The sequence below is a fragment of the Wallemia ichthyophaga genome (genome assembly GCF_000400465.1).
Source record: "Wallemia ichthyophaga EXF-994 unplaced genomic scaffold scaffold6, whole genome shotgun sequence".
Lineage (NCBI taxonomy): Eukaryota > Fungi > Basidiomycota > Wallemiomycetes > Wallemiales > Wallemiaceae > Wallemia > Wallemia ichthyophaga.
The window spans coordinates 128766-154524 of NW_008806279.1; the positions used below are offsets into that span (position 1 = coordinate 128766).

The 25759-nt window shown below is 44.3% G+C and overlaps 18 protein-coding genes across 18 annotated transcripts; 10 read left to right on the top strand and 8 right to left on the bottom strand.

The window, feature by feature from the left end:
• Positions 1-82: 82 nt before the first annotated feature.
• On the bottom strand, positions 83-2777 carry J056_003888 (V-type proton ATPase subunit a; the record flags this gene model as incomplete). The annotated part of the gene is made up of 4 exons (XM_009269097.1): positions 83-170; positions 224-438; positions 488-2709; positions 2759-2777. 4 exons carry the CDS (start codon positions 2775-2777, stop codon positions 83-85), a joined length of 2544 nt encoding a protein of 847 aa, XP_009267372.1.
• Positions 2778-2941: 164 nt separating this feature from the next.
• On the top strand, positions 2942-4024 carry J056_003889 (uncharacterized protein; the record flags this gene model as incomplete). The annotated part of the gene is made up of 1 exon (XM_009269098.1): positions 2942-4024. One exon carries the CDS (start codon positions 2942-2944, stop codon positions 4022-4024), a length of 1083 nt encoding a protein of 360 aa, XP_009267373.1.
• Positions 4025-4215: 191 nt separating this feature from the next.
• Positions 4216-4720, bottom strand: J056_003890 (uncharacterized protein; the record flags this gene model as incomplete). Its single annotated transcript, XM_009269099.1, has 5 exons — positions 4216-4229; positions 4284-4314; positions 4351-4380; positions 4431-4578; positions 4650-4720. The coding sequence occupies 5 exons, from the start codon at positions 4718-4720 to the stop codon at positions 4216-4218; spliced, it is 294 nt and encodes a 97-aa protein (XP_009267374.1).
• Positions 4721-4866: 146 nt separating this feature from the next.
• On the bottom strand, positions 4867-5501 carry J056_003891 (uncharacterized protein; the record flags this gene model as incomplete). Its single annotated transcript, XM_009269100.1, has 2 exons — positions 4867-5018; positions 5066-5501. 2 exons carry the CDS (start codon positions 5499-5501, stop codon positions 4867-4869), a joined length of 588 nt encoding a protein of 195 aa, XP_009267375.1.
• Positions 5502-5765: 264 nt separating this feature from the next.
• Positions 5766-6170, bottom strand: J056_003892 (uncharacterized protein; the record flags this gene model as incomplete). Its single annotated transcript, XM_009269101.1, has 3 exons — positions 5766-5776; positions 5827-6086; positions 6133-6170. 3 exons carry the CDS (start codon positions 6168-6170, stop codon positions 5766-5768), a joined length of 309 nt encoding a protein of 102 aa, XP_009267376.1.
• A 75-nt stretch (positions 6171-6245) lies between these two features.
• On the top strand, positions 6246-6593 carry J056_003893 (uncharacterized protein; the record flags this gene model as incomplete). Its single annotated transcript, XM_009269102.1, has 2 exons — positions 6246-6297; positions 6349-6593. The coding sequence occupies 2 exons, from the start codon at positions 6246-6248 to the stop codon at positions 6591-6593; spliced, it is 297 nt and encodes a 98-aa protein (XP_009267377.1).
• A 26-nt stretch (positions 6594-6619) lies between these two features.
• J056_003894 (Ribosome-recycling factor) lies at positions 6620-7528 on the top strand (the record flags this gene model as incomplete). The annotated part of the gene is made up of 3 exons (XM_009269103.1): positions 6620-7087; positions 7151-7245; positions 7294-7528. The coding sequence occupies 3 exons, from the start codon at positions 6620-6622 to the stop codon at positions 7526-7528; spliced, it is 798 nt and encodes a 265-aa protein (XP_009267378.1).
• A 643-nt stretch (positions 7529-8171) lies between these two features.
• Positions 8172-9902, top strand: J056_003895 (Ferric/cupric reductase transmembrane component 7; the record flags this gene model as incomplete). Its single annotated transcript, XM_009269104.1, has 2 exons — positions 8172-8482; positions 8531-9902. 2 exons carry the CDS (start codon positions 8172-8174, stop codon positions 9900-9902), a joined length of 1683 nt encoding a protein of 560 aa, XP_009267379.1.
• A 391-nt stretch (positions 9903-10293) lies between these two features.
• On the top strand, positions 10294-12119 carry J056_003896 (Ferric/cupric reductase transmembrane component 7; the record flags this gene model as incomplete). The annotated part of the gene is made up of 4 exons (XM_009269105.1): positions 10294-10415; positions 10462-11633; positions 11686-11946; positions 11992-12119. 4 exons carry the CDS (start codon positions 10294-10296, stop codon positions 12117-12119), a joined length of 1683 nt encoding a protein of 560 aa, XP_009267380.1.
• Positions 12120-12310: 191 nt separating this feature from the next.
• On the top strand, positions 12311-14107 carry J056_003897 (Serine/threonine-protein kinase oca2; the record flags this gene model as incomplete). Its single annotated transcript, XM_009269106.1, has 2 exons — positions 12311-12397; positions 12449-14107. 2 exons carry the CDS (start codon positions 12311-12313, stop codon positions 14105-14107), a joined length of 1746 nt encoding a protein of 581 aa, XP_009267381.1.
• A 49-nt stretch (positions 14108-14156) lies between these two features.
• J056_003898 (AP-3 complex subunit sigma) lies at positions 14157-14436 on the bottom strand (the record flags this gene model as incomplete). The annotated part of the gene is made up of 2 exons (XM_009269107.1): positions 14157-14245; positions 14292-14436. 2 exons carry the CDS (start codon positions 14434-14436, stop codon positions 14157-14159), a joined length of 234 nt encoding a protein of 77 aa, XP_009267382.1.
• A 283-nt stretch (positions 14437-14719) lies between these two features.
• Positions 14720-15577, top strand: J056_003899 (uncharacterized protein; the record flags this gene model as incomplete). The annotated part of the gene is made up of 3 exons (XM_009269108.1): positions 14720-14978; positions 15056-15180; positions 15236-15577. 3 exons carry the CDS (start codon positions 14720-14722, stop codon positions 15575-15577), a joined length of 726 nt encoding a protein of 241 aa, XP_009267383.1.
• A 72-nt stretch (positions 15578-15649) lies between these two features.
• On the bottom strand, positions 15650-16900 carry J056_003900 (uncharacterized protein; the record flags this gene model as incomplete). Its single annotated transcript, XM_009269109.1, has 1 exon — positions 15650-16900. The coding sequence occupies one exon, from the start codon at positions 16898-16900 to the stop codon at positions 15650-15652; it is 1251 nt and encodes a 416-aa protein (XP_009267384.1).
• A 249-nt stretch (positions 16901-17149) lies between these two features.
• J056_003901 (uncharacterized protein) lies at positions 17150-17771 on the top strand (the record flags this gene model as incomplete). Its single annotated transcript, XM_009269110.1, has 2 exons — positions 17150-17518; positions 17571-17771. 2 exons carry the CDS (start codon positions 17150-17152, stop codon positions 17769-17771), a joined length of 570 nt encoding a protein of 189 aa, XP_009267385.1.
• Positions 17772-17794: 23 nt separating this feature from the next.
• On the bottom strand, positions 17795-18898 carry J056_003902 (Replication factor C subunit 2; the record flags this gene model as incomplete). Its single annotated transcript, XM_009269111.1, has 3 exons — positions 17795-18344; positions 18391-18648; positions 18699-18898. The coding sequence occupies 3 exons, from the start codon at positions 18896-18898 to the stop codon at positions 17795-17797; spliced, it is 1008 nt and encodes a 335-aa protein (XP_009267386.1).
• Positions 18899-18945: 47 nt separating this feature from the next.
• Positions 18946-20693, top strand: J056_003903 (Glutathione reductase; the record flags this gene model as incomplete). Its single annotated transcript, XM_009269112.1, has 3 exons — positions 18946-18966; positions 19014-20477; positions 20649-20693. 3 exons carry the CDS (start codon positions 18946-18948, stop codon positions 20691-20693), a joined length of 1530 nt encoding a protein of 509 aa, XP_009267387.1.
• A 35-nt stretch (positions 20694-20728) lies between these two features.
• J056_003904 (Zinc-responsive transcriptional regulator ZAP1) lies at positions 20729-22401 on the top strand (the record flags this gene model as incomplete). The annotated part of the gene is made up of 3 exons (XM_009269113.1): positions 20729-20965; positions 21012-22021; positions 22086-22401. 3 exons carry the CDS (start codon positions 20729-20731, stop codon positions 22399-22401), a joined length of 1563 nt encoding a protein of 520 aa, XP_009267388.1.
• A 172-nt stretch (positions 22402-22573) lies between these two features.
• Positions 22574-25122, bottom strand: J056_003905 (uncharacterized protein; the record flags this gene model as incomplete). Its single annotated transcript, XM_009269114.1, has 10 exons — positions 22574-22604; positions 22651-22841; positions 22890-22928; positions 22981-22996; positions 23046-23100; positions 23152-23161; positions 23214-23317; positions 23369-23443; positions 23512-23605; positions 24025-25122. 10 exons carry the CDS (start codon positions 25120-25122, stop codon positions 22574-22576), a joined length of 1713 nt encoding a protein of 570 aa, XP_009267389.1.
• Positions 25123-25759: the final 637 nt, after the last annotated feature.

Here is a 25759-nt window from a genome sequence, read left to right on the forward strand (position 1 = left end):
ATATCGTAACGATTGTGTACTTTGTTGAGGTATATAATATAAAATAGTAGATAGTCATGCTAGTCGTGCTAATTAGTGAGGACTAAAACTTGTCCAGATCAATCAGCTCGAATTTGAGAGGCTCGAATGGATAACCCTCAGCCTTATAATGTTTGCCATTAGCCTCGACCCTGCAAGCACGAGTGAGTGAGGGATGCGCAGAATAATAAAATATCCAACCTACCAATGCAGACGGAGAGCGTGCAAAAAGGCAGACATGCCCTCCATGAGACAGAGGATAGCGATAGTGAGTACGAACCAGAATGTACCAGCGAGGGCAAGAGCTACAGCCCCCTTCACCCCACTGGTCGCCAAAGCTGGTGCGAGTATCATAGTCCACAAGACCTCACTGAGCTGGGCGTGCGCGAGCGACAATGCCCATAAACGTAAATAAGATGCCTGACGGGGGAGTGTGAGTGCGTGTTAGGAAAGAAAATAGCCCACCAACAGTATTGGAGATGCAACCCAGGACGAATTCGATAGTGTGGATGATCTGATGGATAGCCACATCGCCAATTGCAAACTCGTGCGCATGGTCGTGATCACCATCGCCGCGCTCACTCGCAGCTGAGGAACGGAGGTCGTCGGCGTCTGCTCCTGCATCCTCACCCTCACTGACACCCGCATAGCCCGCACCCGTCGTCCGCACATGCTCCTTCCATTCAAGGTAGGGCTTCGCGAGAAGCATCCACGGTACGCACACGGCCGCAATGAGAAGCAGAACCACTTGCACAAAACCTTGTCCGCGGAACAGCTGCTGCGAAGGATCGAGACTGCCAGGACTAAGGAACATGTAAATAAGCATGTTGAGCAGCCCCGGTGGGCCGTGCTCAGAGCTACTCCAGTCTGTGCACCACTTCACCACTATACATACCACCAGATAACCGAAAATTGAATTGAGGAAAAGCATCTGCGGAAGCCACTCAGCTACGATGTACTCCGGCTTCTTCTCGCGCAGGTAATTGGGTATGTTGAGACATATGGCGAATGACATGTGGATCACCCCCATTACTATCGACATCTTCATCTTGAGCGAGTTGGTAAATACTAGACTGTTCTCCGCTCCGTGCCAAGCTGGGTCTAGACCGAATATGTACGGGTCGCGTACTTGGTCGGCTTCAACTGTGCTCTGACCGGGTGATGGATCCGGGAAGCTGAACGCTGACGTGAAAATGTGCAGGCTGCGACTGAACATGTCATTGTAGAGCAGTCCAGTGTAGATGGAAAATGCACCCATGAGGAGAATAATATAGCGGCCGCCAAAGAAAGTCTCTGACATTTCATCCAATTTTCTCTTGGATATACTCTTCTCAAAGTAAACCAATATTGCCGCGGTGAGAAAGACAAGTATACCATGACCGATATCACCAAACATGACGGCGAATAGGAAGGGGAAAGTGATAATAGTGTACAGACCAGGATTTACCTCCTGGTAAGTAGCGATACCGTATGCGTCGACAATGTTTTGGAAACCCTGAGTGAATTTGTTGGTACGGTGGTAAGTAGGTGGCATACGCTTTGCTTTGATTTCGTCGACGATGGGAGACACATTGGAGTTAACGTTGGATGAAGCCCTCTTAAGAGCCTGCTGGACAGCGGTAATTTCATGAGATGGGACCCAACCTTCTGCCAGTAAAGTGTGGTGTCTTTCATCGTAGTGAAAAAGATTCAAAGTCGCGTATACAGTCTTCTCCTTTCTGACAATTGAAGACCAGGTCGCGATGTCAGAAGCGATAGTAGACAATTCAGTGCGACGAGATTGAGCAGTGTGGTAAAGGATAGTGTGCATATCCTCAATTTGCTGATTGAGTAGAGACAAAGCTTCAGAACGACGATCAGAGTTTGAAGAGATGGAAAAGGTAGTTGCACCCATTCCATCACCAACTTTACGAATTTTGTTGAGTAGCTCTTGACCATCAGCGAAAATGATGAAGATAGATTTGTTTGAATTGTCTTGTGCGCTATTTGCACCGTAAGGGAGGGTGATTTGATCCAAGTCATTGTGAGTCATGTAGAGGTTACCTCTAAGGACTCTCCAAAGAATACGTTCAAAGGTAGCCAATTTTGATCTATCGATCGTACCAACGACGAAATCCAATTCAAGGTTAGCAAAGTGGCTGGATTCAGATTGAATATCATTATCGTGGTTTAATAAAGGACTGCTGTCTTCGTGGAGAGAGGAGTCATCGATAGAAGATCTAATATCGTCTTTATAGTTGCTATTAACGTTGTTAAAGAAGGTAGAAACTTCTCTAATTGCTTGTCTAGTCTCCTGTAGCTTGTAGCAATCCAAGCTGAGAGATTCAAATGACGTATTGAGCTGTGATAGTCTATTATCGTGATCACCCAGTTTAACATGAATCTCATCAAGCAATTGAGGACCTTGGTGGGATCTATCCAATTCGATCGACTGATCAAGGTCAAATTCGAGAATATTCTCAATTTGACGAATTTTAACGTTATCTTTGTGGATTTGAGAGATAAAAAAACGTAAAGATGTCTCCATTTGATCAATACGCCTAATTTCGTTCGTAAAGCTGCGTTGGAATGGATTTAAGTCTGGATTGAGATCTCTGAACTGGACTAAACCGAGATCTCCCAAGTGAAGTACGCTATCGTGAGCAATCTCTGTGGGTACGTAGAACTGAACAAGACTGATATCTTCTGAGCCTGGAGATGGAGATGAATAAAGAGATGAAATAAATAATTAAAATCTTACGAAATAAAGCGGGTGGCATATCCATCATCAGCTAACCCAGATGAACGTGTCGAGTCAACCACCAACTAGTTTTGAAAGATAAAATTTAAAATCAATTATAACCTGGGAATGGAAGAGTTTATTAAATTGGCTAAAAACAAAAAATTAAATTTACCCGCAGAGGCTTTTAATGATAGTCCATTTATGGCTATTTGTGGGATTCTTGCAATTCACAAGCGAGCGCTGAGTCCATTAGAGATTGCAAAGGAGCTTAAACAGAGGAATTGGAGTGGATTTAGTGGAAACGCACCAGCTACCTCGATAAATAATATATTTCGTCACAGGGAATCAACAAATATTATCAGAAAGCATAAATTATCTGGTACTGCGAATGATGATAAAATTCTCCCTCACATTGGCATCTCTTCAAACGTATCTACTAAATCAAATAGAGCAGGCGTAATTTACTTTTTAAACTGTGAAATTTTTGATCAGAAATCTCCTTGGGAAGCCGCAGGTGTTATAGATCCATATAGGAGCTCCAAACCTACACACAGTTCAAACCCTTCAAATCCAACAAAGAGAAGATTTTCAGACAGAATAACTAATCAACCAATCAAATCTAGAAAATTAACGAAGTACCCGATTTCACCTGCTAACAGTGATCATGAAGATAAAAACCCACAAACACATCGTAGACTGAGATCTAATCACACCGTCGACATGAACCTTGACCTCTTGGATGACTTACCAAAACCATCCTCAAAACCTAAGAATAGGTCAAATAAACCTGCAGTCGTCAGTGATAATCCTGTTCTTACTCCTCCTTCACCTCCCCAATCTCAAACTTCTCAACAACAAGACGATGACTTTCTGGTTTCAATCATGTCACCTTCGGATAACTTTTCAGATCCACCAGGCTCACCAGACTTACCAAAGTCACCAGGAAGCACCGACCAAAACGCCCACCAAAACACCAATTACCAACCACATAAATCTACAAAACTTGCCAGCATGTCATCACTCGAGAAAGAACTCGATGAACTATCACCGCTATCCAACCAAATGGATTGCGTTGAGTCGAAAGATGACGTCATATGCAACTTAGCCACTCCACCACTGTCACCAAGACTATCTGACGATTTATCAGTCGATGCTCTCGAAGAGCTAGACACTCTTTGGACACACCAAGTTAATCGCACTCGCAGAGCAGATAGCTTGGTTGACAGAGACCTTTTCAACAGCTTGAACTATGTTGAATCTATCAGAGCTGCAGCTAGGCAGTAATGGTAGTGTATTACTACGACATGATGCTTATTATTTATGACTATGACAGATTATGACAGAATATATACTAGATCACTACTCCAGCTTAAACCAATTTGTATTGCACTCTGTATAACAAACAATTGACTCTATTTGATTCTTGTATAACATGATTCAAAAAACAAATCAATGAGCTTCTTCATTATTTCAGCTTAGCTAGTCAGAACTGTTGTGAGGGTTGTTTGTGAGTGTGTGAGAGCAGAAGCCAGCCAGCACTCACGCGTAAGAACGACGTCTCCGTGGAGTTTAGCCTGTGTGAGAGTGTGAGATGAGCCCGCTTATCCCACAGACAACTCATTGATGTAAATTTCGAGGTCCTGCGCTTGTCTCAGTTTGTGCTCTCCTCGTCTTCTAGCTTTCTGCTTACCAAGTTGAGATCGAGACGCAGTCCGAGTGCATCATCTCTCTCTTCCTCCTGCGTGACATTTCTACTCTCTTTGAGTGGCCCGCCGTTCTTGTCGGCGGTGAGGTCCGTGTGTGTGGGACCGATAGCCTGTCTGCCGAGTTCTGCGTAGCTGTCGGAGTGTGAGCGTGTACTTGTGCATTGAAGTATGCCTATGTGATCCTATTCGTACTCCACACTCACCTTTCCATCAATCCCCTGTCGATTCTGCTAACATCGACATTCTCTTTCTGTTTGCCTTTCTCAAGCGACATGCTTCTGCTTAGCGTATTGATGCTTGCTAATGGCTAAAAAGCGTCTGGAAGTTCCCCTCGGCCAAGGCAGGGGGGTGACGTACAGGATGTGAAAAATTGACTTCATTTGAACGAAGGAATAAATCATCAATGTCATGCCTAAATCGTTACAAATGTGGTGCTATAGCTATCCTTGAGCCTATGCGAGAAGCTTGAGGCACACATCGCCGTGCAGTTTCGCCTGTGAAGTGATATGAGTGAGAAGGAGGCTGTGCAGCGCAGCACTTATTGATGAATATCTCCAATTCTAAATTGAGGTCTGTGTCTATGTGAATATGTGCGTTGATACAATCTACTCACACCCACCGAGTCTCAGCGATATGGGATTGTTGCCTTTGTCGTTCTTTTTGCCGGTCTGAACGGCACCTTGAACGCCCTGGACTGCTTGTACGGCTGGCTGAGCAACACTGGTAGCTTCTTTAAGAACGTCCAGTGGCTGCTGAGTTACATCGACCGTCTTGCTGGCTGTGTCGACGACTTGGCCAGTCGTGTTGATAACGTTGGTGGCATCAGAGAATGTCCCAGGAGCTGATTTCTTGCGTTGCTTGCGTGGTGCATTCTTCTTGGCTGGCTGGGTTGGCTGCGATGGGTTTCCTTGCTGTGAATCCTCTACAGTCTCAGCAGCCGCCTCAACCGTCTGGTTCGGTGAAACAAGCGTCTCATTTACCTCATACTCGCTATCAGATGCACTTAAAGAGTAGTCGACTTCTTCTGCCATTTCTGTCTTACCGTTTGAGCTCATCGATGCGGGTGAAACAGAAGGAAAAGTGAGAAGATATTGGTATGATAGAATTATATTCGACTAATTGTACAACAATGCATGTCTTGAATGCATGGGATGTGTGGGTGTGTATGAGTGATCATGTATCTGTCTGTCACGTCAGCAATGCCGCCATATACCTCCTTCAACCACAGCAACGCAAGTAGTTCAGACGGAAGGCAACAGTTTACGGGTGGTCCACATGGGGTTTTGCGCTCTTGGTTTTACATCCGTGTATTAACATCCTCACATACGTGCTGTGGTGGGTGGAGTGAAAAATTTCACTCACAATGGATAAACTAGAAACCAGTTGGATTAGTGCGCTGAGTGAGTCTAGTCCACTTGGGCACCTTATGAACACCTTTACGATAAGTGGGGGAGTTCTTGTTGAATGTAAAGTACTTGTCACGAGGAGGCATGCTAGACTCAGAGGGAAGACCACTAGCTACGTCGAGCTGCCTGAACTGCACGCCAGAGTCTTTAATAGCTTGAATGTTTTCATCGACATCCCTCAGTCTCTCCCTGACTCTAAATTTCCTAGTGGATGACAACCTCCATGGAATTTTCCTGGGCTAGCTGTGAGCGTGGTGTGGGTGCGTACACACCAACTCACCTAACTAGCCCGCCTAAGTTTACACTTGTGGAGAACATGGCTGTTGATGGACAAGAAGAAGTCGGTGATACTTCAAAACTTCAAATAAAACCATCATTAGGGTTAAATTGAAAATGATTAGAAATTTACTTGGAAGGCGGCTATTTTCCACTAGCAGAGCTTGCTGTGAGTGGCGTGTATTGGTGTAGTGTACTCAAACTCACACAGATGCCCCAGTCGACACACAGAAATCAAGCTGCGTTGCGGGCACACCACTGCCTGGATTACAGATACTCAAGGATGACGTCGAAAAGGTCGCCAAGGAAGACGAAGCGTATCCTGATTGGCTGTGGACTGTACTTGAACCTAAAGATGCCACTGCCCCAGGCGATCAGACCTTCAATCCCGCGGAAGAACGCAAAAAGATCAATAAACAGCATAAAATAGACATAAAAGCAAAGAATTTCTTAAAATCTACATAGATTTGTACTTTTATTCAAAAACACTGATGAGCTTGATTTTGGGATGTTTTAGAGCTGCACGTAGCACACATGCACGCTCTTTCTCCACAGCTTCCACTCTCCTCAAAAAGAAAGCCGTAAAGACCTCAGCTGCGAAATCTACAAAGAATGACGCCGTCAGGGCAGATTCCACCGTCGTACTCCCAACTAAAGGGAAGAAACAAGACAAGTCACGAGACTGGGAGGAGGCTAAAGTAGAAACCACCCACCAGCAGGAGGAAGCTGAGGGTTCCTTCGATCTCAGTTTCAATGACTTCACCTCGAAGCAGAACGATATCACAGCCAAGTGTAAAAAGGATCTCGAAATACTGGTTAATAGGGTCGGAAGAGTCACCCCTGATCTCCTCGACTCTGTTCGTGTTGAAATTGATAAAGAAATGTTTAATTTGCAGTCGGTAGCTTCTGTATCCGTCAAGGATGGCAGTAGTTTGCTAGTGTCGGTGTTCGATTCTTCTGTGGGTTGATATGGGCTGCTATAGGCTGCTATATTCTGCCAGCCATTACTTACAACCCAAAAGATGATCAGGGACGTAGAAAAGGCCATATTCGCTGCTAATCTAGGTCTCACACCTCAAAAGATTGCCGAAAACGTCCTCAAATGTCCGGTGCCCAAGTGAGTCGCCACTACACATCACACGCAAACTGATTACTTACCCAACAGACCTGCAGCCGACACAAAAAGTAAATTGGCCAAGGAGGCAGCAGGAATAGCTGAGAACGCTCGCATCGCCTTGAGGCTACGCAGGCAAGCCTTGCAAAAGACAATAAGCAAGCAAAAAGATGGCAAAGCGTCCGGAGATTTGCGCACAATCGACAAAATGATGGACGAGGCGACTATTGCACACTCCAAAGCGGTTGACGATCTTGTACACAAAGCTCAAGCTGCACTTGCATAGCTTCTTATAATAAATAGTTAAAATATCTCTCACCTGCCTCTTTTGGCATTTTAAAAAAACCGCTCACCCATTTCCACACCCCCAATCCTGAGAATCTCGGTTCGCGAATGCCAGCAGTGATGCGTAATAAAGAAGTAGAAAGACTAAGGTCGTAGAAAATAGGCTTTTAAAAATAGCTCATCTTCGGCATCTCTTTGGTGTATATTTCGTTGGTATTGGTGAAGATATCACAGACTTTGGCTCTTACTCTGATTATCCGTTATACGTCGCACACGTTTGGGAATTGTGTGGATACTGGTGCGTTGCACACTTTATGCGCACTCAAAGGTGCTATGTACATCAAATCTGACAAACTAGACGATCTGATGGGCACGCAATCTGACTGAGACATTGTCTGGAACTTGAAACAATAGAACGCTGCAAAGTAATTTTCATGACCCTTATATTAAATTTGAGTAGGCCGCGAACTTTCTTCAGATCAGCCATCTCGCAAAAAGCTATATGGCAGTTTGCGTAAAACCCTTTGTGTCCTATTGCCCTAGCAGCGACGAAAGGAAATCTGCAACAGCAGACCGTGATAGCTGGTATGATGCTGTGAGCGAGACGCTCCGAGCCATTCAATCGACATATTAATCAAAACCAAATGCAGCCAAAATGGGCATTAGCAGTAGCCATGTGTTTCACCGCGATACTCATCGTTGTGATAATTATTCAAGCTATCAAGCACGTCTCTCTCTCCTCTAGACGCGTCATGAAAAGCGGCTGGGGTGGCCCCTATGGTTGTTTTGTCAAGATGGCAGCACTGGCTCGCGCGCTACACTACCACCGCTTTAAAATCAGGTCTTACTTTTTACCCTACAGCTTTCCACTAATTCTCGTTACGTTTATGTTCACTTGGATCACAATTTGGACTTTCGTGACGTTTCCTTATTATCGACCGGGTATGGAATATGGGTAATTCGAAAACATTACCAATGAAACCAACTAACAAAAATTTCATAGGTCGCCCCCATTAGGCGTACGCGCAGGCTACATTGCCACCGCCCTCGTTCCTCTCGTATTCGCTCTCGGGTCTCGCGTCAATCCTGTCACGTTCCTTACTGGCATCTCGCACGAGCGTCTGCAAGTATACCATCAATATGGTGCACGTTTTATACTGTTCATGTCAATCGTGCACACTATTCCATTCATTGTGGCCCCTTACCAACAAGGACTGGAATATGATGGCAGTCGTGAGACTGCACGATACTTCTTGCAGTACTACTATGACCAAACAGAACAATTCTGGAACGGTATACCACCACTCGTTGCATTGGTCTGGATTATTATCTCCAGCATGGGATACTTCAGAAGATTTTCATACGAATTCTTTGTCATTCAGCACGTCATCTCTACTCTCTTCTTCCTAGTTTGGATGCTCATTCACGTGCAGGTATCCCTCTTAAGCGCTTGGTACTACTGTTTTGTCGCTGTTGGAACGATGATCTGGTCTTGGTTCGGGCGAGTTTTGTGGACGCTCTGGGCCAATGAATTCAAGCTCAACAGAGCAACACTGGAGCCTCTTCCAGAGGGTATAACTCGCGTAAGGATCGTCACGCCGGTTCGATGGACACCCGCACAGAGCGTATATCTTAGATTCCCGACGATGAAATGTTTCCAGTCACACCCCTTTACCATTGCCTCTGTCCCTAACGTTGATGTTCATAGCAACACTAATGTCATGCAGCTGCTCATCAGAGGCAAGGGTGGTATTACGAAAGATATCCATGATAAAGCCAAAAACGGTGTATCCTCCACCTACTGTTTAATTGATGGACCATACGGTGGCTTGTCTAATCCAATCGACAATTACAAGCATGTTACCCTGATCTCAGGAGGCACTGGTATCAACGCCACGGTCGGAATACTGCTCGATCTCGTGCGCAAGATGGAAAAAGGCGAGACGCTGGTAGAACACATAGACTTCGTTTGGACTATTAGATCTATCGGATCGATGGAGTGGTTTAACGACACCTTCAAGTCTTTGTCAACACACAGCACTTTCAGCAACGTCAATCTTGTCATCCACGTCACAGGTTCCAATCCAGCGGAGACTGTGGCGGTCGAGAAGAGCGAGTCCAGATATTCGAATGAACCCGTCGCTTATGATGAGCAACTGTACAACTTCGCCAAAGGCAGGCCGGATGTGAAAGATATCGTGAAAGAGTCTACAAAAGCTGCACAAGGAGTGGATCTCGCTGTTGTGGTGTGTGGTCCATCTATCATGAACTTTAGCGTCATGAATACTTGTGCTGCAATCGAGCTGAAAATCGCTGCTGGAGAGAGTGAACTTCCAAGAAGTCTTTTCGCTCATTCTGAATCGTTTGAATTGTAGACGTGATTTTTTTTTTTTGCTTTATTTTTGGACATTGTATACACCACTCATTATCAATCAAAAATCAAGACAGATATGCTTGAACATGGGTGTGTTGAATTCTAGAATTAAATATCTCAATTGTAAATAGTTCATCCCATATCATATCTCAAACCAGGAAGCGGAATCGGAATCGGAATCGGTACATGCCATACCGCGTCGCATATCTCAACAGAAGTATGAGGACTGTGGCTGAACGGGAGAGCAGATCGTCGTACCTCTTTAATCACTCTGATGGCTATAAATAAACGGGGAGAAGTTTGTATTGTCAATTATTGCTGCAAAGGATGGAGATGCAACTACAAAGATTTGTCTCACCAGGATGCAGCTGTGGGTTGATTGTAAGATGATCATGAGCCATTCTAACGACCCTCAAAAGCCCATATACGGACTGGTTGTTGGGTTGGCGCTGCTTGGATTGGTGTTGTTTGTTGTAATACTGCAGCAGACCAAGTACTACCTGGCTAAGCATCCGTAGGCTGAGATTATAAACTCTCAACCCTCCTCACACCACCAACAGCCAGAGAAAGAAGCAGATACCGTCATTCTTACGACAAATAGCAGCTGTCTGCAGAGCAGGAAAGTACCACCAGATTAAAATCCACAAATGGTACCTACCACACACTATTCCTCTCGTAGGAATCATTCTCCTTTTCATATGGCTCGCTGTGTGGCCACTGGCGACGCTTCCATATTACACAGACAATTTCCTCGCAGAAAAACCACCACTGGCGACACGAGCAGGATCACTAGCGATGGCGCTAGTGCCGTTCATATTCACACTCGGTAGCCGAGTCAATCCCATCTCGCTAGCAACGGGTATATCGCACGAGAAGCTTCAGACGTACCACCAGTACGGATCGAGGCTGCTGCTTTTCATAAGCCTGGTACACGGCGTACCGATGCTTCTGGCGCCCTATTTCGAAGGCTACAGAACAGGTGGGAACGCAGCTGGACGGACTGCACTGCAATACGCATGGGACAACAACGCCCACTTTGAATCAGGCACGGTTCTTATCGTATTTCTCGTATGGATCAACATCAGCACCCTCAGGATATTCCGGCGGATAAGCTACGAGTTTTTCGTGTTCCAGCACATTGTCACTACAATCGCCTTCCTGGCCAACTTGTTCCCTCATGTGAACGTGACATACATGGACGCGTGGAACTATCTCTTCGCGACTGTCGCACTGGTGCTGTACAGCTGGTTCGGGAGGCTGGTAATAACAATCTATTCGAACAAGCTGTCGACGTCGCACGCGCAGTTGGAGAATCTCACCGAGGGCATGACGCGTCTATCGATCAAGACCAAAATACGGTGGAGTCCAGGCCAACACATATACATCCGATTCCCCTTCCTGAAGCCGCTCCAGTCGCATCCGTTCACTATAACCAGCATCCCATCGACTGACTCGGAGCACTCGGTCATACAGCTACTAGCTCGTGCCAAGAAAGGCGTGACCAAGATACTGCACGAGCGCGCTCAGCAGGGCAATACGTACATACCATGCTTTGTCGACGGGAGCTATGGCGGGGCGGTGCCGCTAGATGGTTATAGGAATGTCTTGCTGTTGTCGGGGGGTACTGGTATAACATGCAACATGCCACTCCTGCTAGATCTTGTGCAGCGCATGGAAACACGAGCCACCATCTGTGAGCATATAACGCTCGTATGGAGTATAAGGAGCAAGAGTGAGTGGGTCATTTCCAGGCACACACATCTGACATGTCATCACTACCCCAGAATCGCTGGAATGGTTTGACGCGACATTCAGAGCATTATCGCGGCTGGCGAGCTACGACAATGTAAGAGTTCGCATCTTTTTGAGTGGGGACAAGACTGAGCCGGCGACGTCATCATCTATCACTTCATTGGCATCCACCGACAGCTCATCCTCTATAACAGAGAAGAAGGTTTATGAGATAACAACGGGGAGGCCGGATCTGGAAAAGTTGCTCAATGAAGCTGCGAGACATTCGGCAGGCACCACCCTGGGCCTGAGTGGTGCGTACCTGAATGAGATATCGAATATTACTAACGAGTAAAAAGTTTGCGGGCCGAAGCTGTTTAATTGGAAGGTGATGAATAAGGTGGCAGAGATGGAGCTGCAGATCGCTGCTCAGGATAGTTGTATGCCCACGACGCTCTACGCGCATTCGGAAAACTTTGCGAGCTGAAATGGTATATGGACAGGTTACATAAAGAGGCACGTATTATTTGTAAGAATATTTTCACAGCTTTGTTATTTTTACTTTCGTGCGAAATCCAGGGGGCCGACTGGCGGAAAGCGGTGAGGGGATGACCGGGTGTTTTTGAAGCGATCGATTTATAAGCGTTTGGAGTAAACGATCATCACTGAAAAATAAAAATGAGAGCAGCGCTGGAGATATACACACAGAACACGCCTTCGCTCACGTCTGCCAGCGCTGATGAATCCACAGATGAGGATCAGAGGGTGGGTGGCTGTTTATTCACATATAAACCTTTCTAACAGGCCAAATCGCAGCACGCGCGTTCTACTCCCTCCAGGTTCATATTCGATAAGCCTATCATTCGCCAGTTTGACAAAAAGTCCAAATTACACCCGATTCACGGTTGGAAGAGGCGTCTGCACTCGAATACCCCTTCTCCTCGTTCTCCTGCATCCTCCTCTTCCCTACACAGCTATGATACCGATGATTCATGCAATTTGGGTGAGGAACACGCACATTTGAACAGAAAGTACGGCAAATGGGTCAAAACTCTTGGCACAGGTGCAGGTGGCACCGTTAGGCTGATTGCCAAAAAGTCTCGCTCCTTGTCGCACTCTCTGTCCCGCTCTTCTTCAACTCGGTCCAATCGGCTCAACTCATCATCCGTATACGCTGTAAAGGAGTTTAGACAGCGCAGAAACGGCGAAAGTCAAAAGGAATACGTAAAGAAAGTCACCGCAGAGTTTTGCGTTGGGGTCACCCTCAAGCACAGAAACATAATCGAAACAGTCGATATTATTTCTGAACGTGGTCACTATTACGAGATCATGGAATATGCTCCATACGATTTATTCAGCGTTGTCATGTCAGGCAAAATGTCAAGAGGCGAGATATACTGCGTGTTCAAACAGATAGTCGACGGCGTCGATTATCTTCACAATATGGGCCTGGCACACAGAGATTTGAAATTGGATAACTGCGTCTTGACCGATAACTCTACCGTCAAACTCATCGATTTCGGTACAGCTACGGTATTCAAGTATCCTGGAAAACGGACAGTGAAAGCTACCGGAGTAGTTGGATCTGATCCTTACCTAGCACCTGAAGTTCTCTATTCATCTACAGAAAAAGCTAAGCGGGAACACAAGAACGAGTATGATCCAAGATTAGCTGATATTTGGTCAATTGGTATCATATTCATTTGCATGCTTTTGAGAAGATTCCCTTGGAAGATACCTGACGAAACATCAGATCAATCTTACGCTCTATTCCTCAAAACACATCCAGAATTATGCTGTCCAGTTGTTGAGGATGAGGAGAGTGGAGTAAAGTCACCTAACCTGGATGACAAACCAGAGTGGACAGAGCTACAGAAAACGTTTGAGGAGTATAACATTAGCGGCTGCAGCACTGCTGATGCCGCAGATGAGAGAGACAAAGATCTCAGCGATAGAATATTCCCTAAGCCATGCCAAGAACCAACAAGTCTACCTGCTTCGCCTAAAGAGAGTAAGGTTGACGATCTTCGCTCTGCTGCACAGGTGCGCTCGATGACGATATCGAATATGGGCAGAGTAAATGAAGTGCAACCAAAATCGATACCAAAGAGACCATCGATCAAGGACAGGACAGCTTCACAGACGACTTATGTCAATGGTAGTTCAGATTCCATGTTCAAACTGCTGCCACGCGAAGCTAGGGATTGCCTGCAGAGGATGATCTGTCCCGAGCCAAAGAGAAGATCGACGCTGAATGAGCTACTGAGAGGAGGTGAAGAAATTCTTGACGCGACAGAAGGTTTGGATTTGTATGGTGAATTGTCCAAACCAGATTCAGAGTCTGCAGATCAGAGAGCAAGACGGAGTGATTATGTTAGCGATAAGTGGTTGCAGTCGTTGGATAGTTGCGCAATTAGACCGTCTTCAAACCATACTCACACGGTAGTTGAGGCGATCGCAGACGCGAAAAAATAAAAATAAGAGAAACAACGTATGCTTTGTAATAATATATTTATATTTTGGGTCATGTCTTTTTGAGTCTACTAAACCAGCTAGAGTTGGGTATCAGAGGAGCTTCTTGACTTTTCTTGCGTCTCAGAGTTTGTTCGTTGACTGTGGCGTGTGAGAAAGTGAAAGAGTTTAGTGCAATGTATCATACCATTGTTCACAATCTGATTCACGTTGGTTTCGATGACAAGACCACCTTGAATAATTTCATCAACAATAAAGTGGACCTGATCGAAATGAAAAACAAGGTCTAGTTCGCAGACTGACTCAAACAACCTATCCAACGCCTCAACCATAACCTGAATCAAGTCGAGTATACCAAGATTTGATTCATTTGAATCGATCACCAAGCAAAAGAAGAGAGTAGCGTAATTTCTATAAACTAGCGTATAATCACCGAGGCTTACAAAGTTACAAGCCTGGTTCCTATCTTGGACGAGCTTAAATGATTGATTCACAAGTTGAGAGTTGTTTAGAGTTTTGTTAAAATTCTTTACAAGCCGTGGTTTTCCTTGTTGGTTGAAAATAAGCACAGATTGAATCATTTGAATGTGTCTATTATTTGGTTATGAGCTAGCCATGCTTCCCACCTTCATCCGCACATCAATAAGGAAATTCTCATCAGCGGTGCCATTAGCGATGAGTATGCAGATGAATATGGATATACCCATCTCTATTGATGAATTGCTTGAGATACACGCTCAATCCATGGCCAGTCAAGCGTTTCTAGCCAGATCTGACCATTTCGTTATGGGTGACGATATCAGTGTTCTTGATTATGGCTGTGGGGATGGAATTGTGAGTGAATCGCTGCAATTCAACAGTCGATCTATCACCGGTGGGTGGAGTGATAGCGTGTTGTGTTGGTGTTGTTGCTGATCCCTCTCTTCTTTCTTCCTTTTCCCTTCTTCTCAGGCGTGGACAGCAACTCCGATTTAGTTAACGCCTTCAATCGCAAATTTAGAGACAGAGGCATATCGTCTGACAAGTTGGAAGCACATACTTGTATTCCTCCTGACAGTAAGTTTGACGTAATTGTGGTGAGTCTGCTTTGTGTTTGTTGGTGGGTATAGATGTTTATAAGGTATACGACAGTGCACACAACTTCTTCACAAACTCAACGATGTCGATGGAGTGATAAACACTCTATCTCAACACCTAAACAGCGACGGAGAGTTGCTTATCGTAGACTACAGTAATCAGCCTTTCTCAGATTCAGCTGTTCTCAACTCCACCTTCACTGGAGAGCACATCGATAAGCCTTCACCCAACACTCATCCTCACCGACACGCGATATCATCACAAAAAGTGCAGTCGGCTATCACCAAAGCTGGTCTGATAGATTATTCGTGTAGGCCGGCATTTTTGCTAGACTATGAAGAGACTGGTGGTTTGAGTAGGATTCCCTTTTTCATAGCAACCGGGCTGAAGAAGTAGGTCGATTAAGTAAATCTATAGAAAACCCAATGCATGAAATAATGTAATGATGCTATGAACTTGAAACAATTGTTAGCTTTGCTTAGGTACACCATGACCTCTTATCCTTTTGTGTCGTATAAGCGCATCCTTCCTCGAAAACACATAACCGCAACCCTCTTCGCCATCGCATTTGTAAACCTGCACAGCGACCAATTTCTCAGCCTTTTTCGGATCTTTTTCAGCCTCTTCGAGATCTTTGGCTAGACCAGGTATGGTGATTTGAGCAGGAGAGATTTTACCACTTCTCACCAACTGAGCCTCGTCTCTTGAGTGAATGGTCTCTACATGCCTGGCTAAATCGTAAGGACGCTGGAAGGAAGTTTTACACTTTTTATGAGGAGGTACTGGGGAGGAGTAGGTGCATCTAACGAGACTATCATCAGTCAATTCAAAAGCATATGGTATGTGTTTTGTGTCAATCTGATCGAGAGCTATTTTTTGATTTCTTTGTGTTTTACTTGTGCTGCTTTGCCTTCGTCTCTGTCTTGTAGGTTGTGCTCCGTAGCTGTCGTCGTATTCATCTTCTGAAGATTCATAGCCAGGTGAAGATGGAGGTGTGTATTTGTCGACGTCTTGGGATTGAGATTGAATATTTTGTTCAGTATGAGCGGTTGATTGCCGTCTTGAATGTGGTTTAGATTGAGAGTATGAGTGAGTATGTGGATGTGAATGTGTTTCAGCATGTGGACGTTTGTGTGTGTTTGAAGATGGAGAAGGAGGGGATGGCTGTGTTGGTTGTTTTGGTTGTGTGAGTTGCGTGGGCTGCTGAACAGAGTTGAAGCTAGTTTCTTCATCGCTATCGCTAGAAGAAGAGTTGAAAGCTGATAAATGGGGTCTATCGACAGCAGAATCAACTTTTGGCTTAAACAAAGGTTGGAGATATTCCACATTTCCCGTATTTTCCCCCTTATTCTCATTAAAGTTGGCTAAAGCAGCAGTTGCAGGACTAGATGTCTTAATTGAAGTCTGAGGAAAATCTGAAGTAGATTGAGTTGGTGTCCAATCAAGGCTTACTTGCTGTGGTGAAACTGTTTGTAGATTATTCCAATTCTGGCTGAATAAGTTGGATAAATGATGTTGTTGTGGATCTTGTGATTGATTTAAAGGTGATTTATCCAAATTATCCAATAAATTTCCTTTTTCCTTATCGTTATCGTTATCTTGCTTATCTTTCTCTCTAAATGACCAAATGGGATCTTCAATTAGCTGGAAATCAGGCTTTAGATCGTCTTCACCGGCGTTATAACTGAATCGCTCAAATTCATCCAGTGGATTCGACATTTTCTTTTTTCTTATTCAAAATACTTGTTGGTCGCTGAAAGGATGATGGTTTGGCACGACACGATGGTGCTTCGTGATTACGTCAGAATCTTTATTCTTTAATTTGAGTGGTTAAATAGGTAATAAATATCATTTGAATCATGAAGGTTCTTTTGAACCTCTCAATTCCCTTTCCATCTATATAGAAAATTTTCATACAACTTCTCACGCATCATATATACGCGTGATATCTCTACAACCTATGCAGTCATGACACACAGAAGAAGGCAATCATCTATCGATTTTCATTCTGCCTTGAATGCAGCAGCTGTTTCAAATGATGCATCCTCGTTATCACCAATTGTTGAGAAGTTCCCAAGTGCAGGTTTTCTTTCGACGCCTTCAAGAAAGATTTTGTTAGCATTTAATGGCACTGAGGAGGCTATTCATACGCTGAACTACTTGAAGAATAAGATTCTCAGGAATGGTGATCATTTGTTCATCGCTCACATATTGGAAATGCCAGCAGATGATCAACAAACACACGAATCTAATCTTATTCAATTAAAGCAAATTCGTGACCACGTCTTAGATAATCTACGGGCTATTTCAAATGATATCCTCCACTCTAACCTCCATGTTTGTCTATTTTGAAACATTTTTGAACAATTTTCACTCACAAACGACACAGATCACTACCACTCTTCTAGTTATTAACCACGCTGATGCTAAAATAGCTATTTGTAGAATAGCTGATCATCACGCCGTTGATTTGATTGTCGTAGGTAGAAGAAGACGCGATGAAGGTGGTGGAGGTATACCAGGTGCATGTTCAACTTATATACTTAAACAATCACGCAATCCAGTTTTAATTGTTAACAAGTCTACTTGATTTGATATAAATTACATAGTGTTTCAGTTGACACGGTTAAATGCTTTTTGCAGTTTCATTGCGAGGTTGAGCATTTGAAGCTCATCATCTGCTCCATCGGTTAGCGCTTTGTCTGCTTCTGCGATGGCTAACACTGATTTAGCTTTTGAGGAGTCAGCTATACTAGAACTGTCTATAACTTTGTCATGGAGCTGTGCAAGTATCTGAGCTGAAGCATAACCATTCAAATGGATTTGCTTGAGTGTGCTCTGTACCTCCTTAAAATTCTTTTTGTTCGAACAAACAGACACTATGTTATCAATTATGTGTTGAGGTATAGTACCGGCAATTTCAGTAATCGTATCTGGAATTATTTTTGTCGATGTTGCTTGATGTAAGCGTGTAGCTGATTGAAGGTATGTGATAGCCTGTCTGAGGTCGCCATGGGTTGTGCTTATGAGTGCATCAATTACACCATCCTCATAATCAATATGCTCCTCTTTAGCGATAAATTCGAGTCTAGCTTTGGTATCAGTATCGTCAAGTGGCTTAAAGCGGAATTTTGAACAACGAGAAGCGACAGGTTCGATGATTCTAAAGGGATTTAAGCCTAGAAAGCATTAAAATGCTTTTTTCCCACCTAGTAACGTAATTACAGACTAAGCAGAATCTAGTCGACTTGGAATAAGTTTCCATTGTACGCCTCAAAGCAGATTGAGCATCTTGAGTCATAGAATCAGCTTCATCGAGTATAATAATCTTGTAAGAAGGAGTATTGGATGAAGAAGAAGCCTTTGGTGCTTGTTTTGCAAAGTTTTTAATTTTATCGCGAACAACGCTAATACCACGCTCATCAGACGCGTTTAACTCGAGTACGCGACTATTTACGAGATCCTGGCTTCAATTGGGGGTGAGTGGGTGTATAAAATTAAAACAACCAATCCCCACCCAAATAATTGCCTGGATAAAGCGAGAATAGTGGATGTTTTACCAGTACCAGGTGGACCATAGAATAACATATGTGGTAAATTAGCGTTGTTGAGTTGTTTGTTAAGAACTCGTATTGTATGATCCTGTGCAGCTACGTCATTGATAGTGCGTGGTCTATATTTCTCTATCCAAGGTTTCAATGATTCGTTGGCTGGCATGGCTGTTGGGAGTAACGATCAACGGTAATATAAAATTATTTTATAAAATGTCTTTCACACGTGTGGCTGTAGGTTTTAATATCTTAAATCCCTCTTCACCTCTAACTCCCATCAGAGAAGATTCCACTCATCGTCGATCCCTCAAATGCCACCGATCAACAAACCAAGTCCTGGAATTTATGATATCGTCGTTATCGGCGGTGGCTCTGGTGGCTTGGGCGCTGCCAGACGCTCAGCTCAATATGGCGCTAAGGCTGCAATCATCGAAGCTCAACCAAAACTTGGTGGCACATGCGTCAACGTTGGCTGCGTTCCAAAGAAGATTATGTGGCACGCTGCAGATCTAGCACACCATGTGAACCACTCCCGCTACTACGAACTGGCTCAGGACGTTTCTGAATCATACACTCCCCACAAACCCAGATTCGCTTGGTCTGATTTTAAGCAAAAACGCGACGCTTATATTCATCGCTTAAACGGCATTTATGATAGAAATGTTGAAAAGGACGGCGTGGAGTATCATCATGGTTGGGGTGCTATCAACAACCACCAAGGCACATCAGTTTCTGTTAAAAAGGACGACGGCAGCTCTTACGAAATTCCAACAAAGAATGTCGTCATTGCTGTTGGTGGTCACCCTCGCATCCCTTACGAAATTCCAGGTGCACACCTCGGTATCACCTCAGATGGCTTCTTCGAATTAGAACATCAGCCACGCAGAGTCGCTGTTGTCGGTGCTGGCTACATTGCCGTTGAATTGGCCGGCGTGCTTAACTCCCTCGGCTCTGAAACCTCCCTTCTCATAAGACAAGATAAGGTGTTGAGGAATTTCGACTCTATTATCCAGGATACTGTGACGAGTGAGTCTCAGCGCCAAGGAATCAACTTAGTCAAGCACACAAATGTTAAGAGCATAGAGAAGACAAGTAGTGGTTTGTTGGTCCACACGGACAGCTCCACAAACCCACTAGAAGTTGACTGTCTGCTCTGGGCAGTTGGCAGAGAACCTGAAACTGACAAAGCTGGAGCTAAAGTTGCAGGCGCACAGACTGATTCAAAGAACAACATTCTCGTTAACAAGTACCAGTCTGTCCAATTAGATGAGAACACTTACTCGAAGAACGTTTTCGCTTTGGGTGATGTACAAGGAAAAGCTGAATTGACACCAGTCGCTTTGGCCGCTGGTAGAAGACTCGGTAATAGACTATATGGACCTGCTGAGCTCAAGGATGATCACCTCAACTATGAAAACATCCCATCTGTCATCTTCTCACATCCTCCAGCTGGATCGGTCGGTTTGAGTGAGGATGATGCCAGAAAGCAGTTTGGTGATAGTGTGAAGGTGTACACGTCCAAGTTCACTTCCATGTACTACTCAATGTTCCCTCAAGAGGAGAAGGAGCCAAGTGCTTTCAAGTTGATTGTCGTCGGCAAGGAAGAAAAGGTTGTTGGTTTGCACCTTGTAGGACAAGGCAGTGATGAAATGTTGCAAGGATTTGCAGTAGCTATCAAGATGGGTGCAACAAAGAAGGATTTCGATAATACTGTAGCTATTCATCCAACAGCTGCAGAGGAAGTTGTGACGATGACTTGATGCATTATTAGTTGGTTACTTGTTTACTTGATGACTTAAACCTGATGAAAATTTGACCCAATTAAAGAGCAGTAATGTATATATGAATATAAAACACATAGAGAGTAAATTCGAGTAGAATATCCACCTAACACCACATGACATAAAAATCTGCAGCCAATATCTTTTATGATGCAATCAAGACGACCTCTCCGGTTGTGAGAGACGACGACAAGCAAAATTGAGCAAAAATTGCAATGAATGGATTGTCGGAAGAAATCTCAACGGAGCTTCCAGCATATGATGAAGGATTGGCGTTTTCAATAATGAATGCTTTATCAGAAGGGGCTGGCAAAGAAGATAAAGAAGAAGACGGTCGATCAGATTGCAGCTCAGAATACTGTGACGATGAAATGCACAAAGTCGATGTCGTATGCGATGACGATGATTGTATAGAGCCAGTTTGTGAATCTGAAGAGCAGTTTCAGTCTTTTGTGAGTTCTATGTTTTGTCTTGGAGTATATCGCTGAATGAAAACAGCTGGAAAACTGCTGCAATGACTTTGATTTTCACAATAATGGTCATGTTAGTTGTTCTATTCCAAATTCAACAAGCACTATACCACCACTCATAAAATGCGAATGGGCAGGCTGTAATGCTCACTACGATAGCATGAATGACCTAATTGAGCATGTGCACAATTCACACCTCAATTTCGTAAATTTGGACTGTAAATGGGGTGGAACAGACTGCAATGTTTGTCCACCGTCTACGTCAACTAACACGCAGCCAGACGCGCATTCAATTCTCCGACACGTCCTGCAGGACCATTTGCAGGTGGCTGACGATCCACTGGCGTTGTCAGGAGCTGGGCAGGGTGCACAAGGCACCCAAGGCACACAACAAACCCAAAACAACTTGCATACCCTGCAAAATTCCGATAACCTTTCTATCGCAATTGCACATCACGACTATCCTGATCTAAATCCATATGCTCACCATCTTCACGCGACAGCCTTCCCGCATCTTCACCCGCCGTCGATATGTCCCGCAGCTACGCACGCGAGTATGAACACGAATATGAACACGAATATGAAGACAGAAACAGAAAAGGCACGCCCAATACACCCGCCTCACCCACCCAAACCACACCACCATCACCACTACCACACACCGCACTACCATCACCATCCATACCCACGTCCAAACACATGCACTATCGCTGGCCCACCGTACAGGTGCGACTGGCTCAATTGCAAGCAGCACGACGTCGAGTTTGGGTCGACGGAGGAACTCATGACCCACCTCTCTACCGAGCATGTTGGGTCTGGCAAGGCGGAGTATTCCTGTATGTGGAGAGGCTGCGAAAAGAGTGGGAGTGGGAGCGGGAGTAGTAGTAGCAGTACACGCGGACGAGTCTTTTCCAGCAGACAGAAAATAATGCGTCATCTCCAATCCCACACTGGTCATCGACCGTTCGAGTGTCCAGTCTGCCACCGCTTCTTTAGCGAGGCTGCGACGCTGCAGCAGCACATGCGAAAGCATACGAGGTGAGTGTGTATTTGCGTCTTGTGTTGACAAAGAAAATGACAATAACTGATAATACACGCCTAGAGAAAAACCCTACGTGTGCGATTACCAAGGTTGTGGAAAAGCATTCGCTATTGCAGGCGCACTGACCATTCATAAACGCACTCATACCAACGAACGGCCGTTCAAATGCACTTTTTGCGATAAAGCCTTCTCTGAATCTTCTAATCTTAAGAAACATCTTCGCACACATACTGGTGATAGACCTTTTGAATGCCCTCACCCGAGCTGCGATAAACGTTTCGCTAGGCCTGATCAAGTTACTAGACATCAGAATGTGCATTACAAACAATATAAGCATGATAATAACAATGTCAATAACAATAACAATAGCATTTGAGTTTATTTACTTCTATTCGTGTCGCATTCCCAGTACCCATTTCTTTGTCTATCGCAATACATACACATGCACACTTTTACTAGAAAAGTCTAAATAAATTATTCTACCACATTACAAGCTGTGTCACAAGCTACGTTACAAGCTAAGTTACATTCTACGTTACAAGACCCATCTAGGTCGCTAAAATGATATCCGCGCGAGCTCTGTTGGGTTGCATTAGGAGTGTGATTACAGGTGACACACTCTCACCTCTGATCTTGATATTTAAAGGCTACGATGCCGACTATAACACCACAAGCGAAGAATCCTACACTCTGCAGAAGCCAGAGTACACCCCAACCTCTGGAAGGTATACAGTGAAAGGCATAGGACATCTGAACGGCATCCGAGCTGGGCACCTTTCTTATCAGGGTATCGTCTATGATATCCCAAATGGAATACTTGAGAGGGACTTGTTAGACAGCTATGGAGTCGTGCTATGTACTCACTAGACAGCTCATCACACCAACAAACAAGATGAAGTAGCGCTGTACACTTTGTTAGTACCTCTCAGTCGTTTTCACTTCAACGCGTGCTCACGAGATATATTGCGTGCCTGGTTAGTTGATCCGTTAGCAAGTCAAATGATGAGCATATCAACCAACTCAATGAACCAAAAGGCGATAAGGAGTGCCGCAAAGACAATAAGTAGGACATAGCCTGCGTGGTGTGAGGTTGAAGAAAAAAGTCAAGTCAAAGATAAGGACTCACACAACCAGTCCTATGACGTCATTAAACATGTTCCAACGAGTAGAGTCAGTGAAGGCACTCACTCTGCGAGCCCAATAAATACAGACTAAGAAACACGCCGCTATAACAAAACAGGCGATCTTTGAAGCAAACGAGTCAAACCCGACGGCAATTAAAATGGCGCCGACTGTTGAGAATTAGGGGTGGTGCATTATAGGAAGACTAAGGCTGCACGTACTCAAGCTACTACCCAGATAGCCAGCCGGGAGTGAAATGAATGACCAACCGCCTCTCATACGTGTTTCACCGCCTTCTGTAGGAATGTGAGTAATTATCCCACCCAAACAAGCTGATACTTTCCATGGGGATCCAGCTTTATACTCTCAATCTTAGCTCCCGTAAGTTTACCAGCAATGGCGTGGCTGAACTCGTGGAATCCGACGGTGAGCAGTTTGAATGGGTAAATAATCCATCTCTGGGGGATGTTAGAGGGTTTATAGAAATACCAACGCGTCATTTCAAACTAGATGCTGCTATCGACGTGTTGGCTTCAGATTACCAAGCCACTAACAAGAAAAGGGACGTGCCAGAGAATGGCTATGGCGACGACGTAGATACATGCTACGATAAGCGTCTCTTTTCTGGGTAAATCACTGGTCAGACACGTGATGAGAATGCAAGACGTCCTCACTGAGTGCTGTTCACGCTCAAGCTGTTGTCCTAGTATGCCTTTGTAAGCCTGCGTATGCAGCTCGACTAATATCGCACTCTTCTATGTAAATGATTTTCAGGCAAAAACATGGGATCGTCAATCAACGGCTGATTTGGGATTTGGATTACGTGCACAGCATTACAAAAATAGCCAAATAAAGATAAATATTACTACGAATTTACAAACGTCATCAAGGATCTACTAGGCTTGTACTGGCACTCGCGCAACTCCTCCAGAGCAACTTTGTAGCGTGAGTCACCGAGACTCTTGCAGCGACGAATAAGCGTCTCATAAACAGACTGTGGTGGAATGTATCCCGCTGATTTCATCTCCTCGAGATAGTAGAAGGCGTCTTCGTATGTACTCTGCGTCAAACACAAGACAATCAGCCTCTCGAATGTCCTCTTATCGGGTTGAATACCTTGTTTTTTCATCAATGTGAGCAGCTTGTCACCGAGACTTCTATTGGATGTGTCTATGCAGCCTGATAGCAGTATGTTGTAAGTTTCAGTTGATGGTTTGAGATTGAATGTGTCAACTTCCTGGAACGTGGACAGCGCACGATGTATATCACCCAATTTGATAGATGCTGATATTATCACGTTGAGTGCAGATATGTCAATCGCTTCACCCTCCTTCTGAAGGTCTTGGAGCATGTAGTATGCATCGTCGACGCTATCTACAGATTTTGAAATGACATCGAGGATAGGTTGAGCGGTTTCTAGCTGCGGAGCGATTTTGTTCTGTCTCATAACACCTAGCAAGATGAAAGGTTCTTTGATGTTGTCAGCTTTTGCATGGGCTTCTATTACGGGTGCTAAATGGTGCTCTTGGAGGGGAATGAATTGGTTCCTGAGAGATGCAATTACTAAGGTGGATAGTTGAGGGTTTGAAGTTCTAGCGCAGGCGTTTAACACAAGGATACAAGTGCCTTCGTCGACGGCAGTACCATTCTCAGCAACAACAATTGACCAAGCGTGTTCAATTGCAGGCATGTAGTGGTGGTGAGCAGCGGATCTCAAAATGGTGAGCCAAGTATCCACAGTTAAAGATCTTGGTGAGGAAGATTCGAATTCGATCGCGATTTCGAAGGCTAGCCTTGGGGAGGCTAATTGGGAAGCTAGAGAGACGACGTTTGTAATGGATTGGATAGAAGGCTGAGAGGTATTGGAAAAAGAGTGTAAGAGCTTTAAACAGCCTTCTAAAGAGCGTCTGCGGGTGTTATAAGCGATGAGCTCGTCTAGGATGGCTGTAGAGGAAGTGTGACCAGATTGTTCCATTTTACCGAGTAAACTGAAGATAGTTGAGGTATTTTGTTGCGTTCTTATGGCTGTCTGAGGATATCAATGTTAGAGAGAAGCTAAGGGGGATTACAAGGAACCAACTCTAATCAATTGATTGTAGTGATCGATATTTGGAGTACTGATCTCACTAAACAAAGCACTCGATTCGCTAAACAGCCTATCGTTGTAACAAAGTTTTAGAAGAATAGAATAAGTCTCGTCGTTGGGTTCCAGCTGAGTTTGTGAAATGAAGTTTAGAGCGTTACAGAATCCATTTTTAGATTTCAGAAACCTTGAGATCCTAGTGTTTGCTTGAATAATTGAAGGTAATCTATTAGACATTGGTGGTAGTACAACAGACTAGAGGAAACACTTATAATTTGTTATTATCAATCAATTCTTTCAAGTTTGGCTTGGAATTTATAGATTTCTTAGTAAAATGTAAGCAAATGATAAATTCAATAGCACTACCTACTTCCAAGCACTGAGAGTATAATTTGAACAAGCCACCACAGTCCTTATCATATGTCTGCATACTGGTGTTTATATTCTGCTTTGAATATTCCTCGAGGTACTTGTCAAACCATTTATTGAAGCAGCTCTATACCCGTATGTTAGTCGTGGCTGTATATCA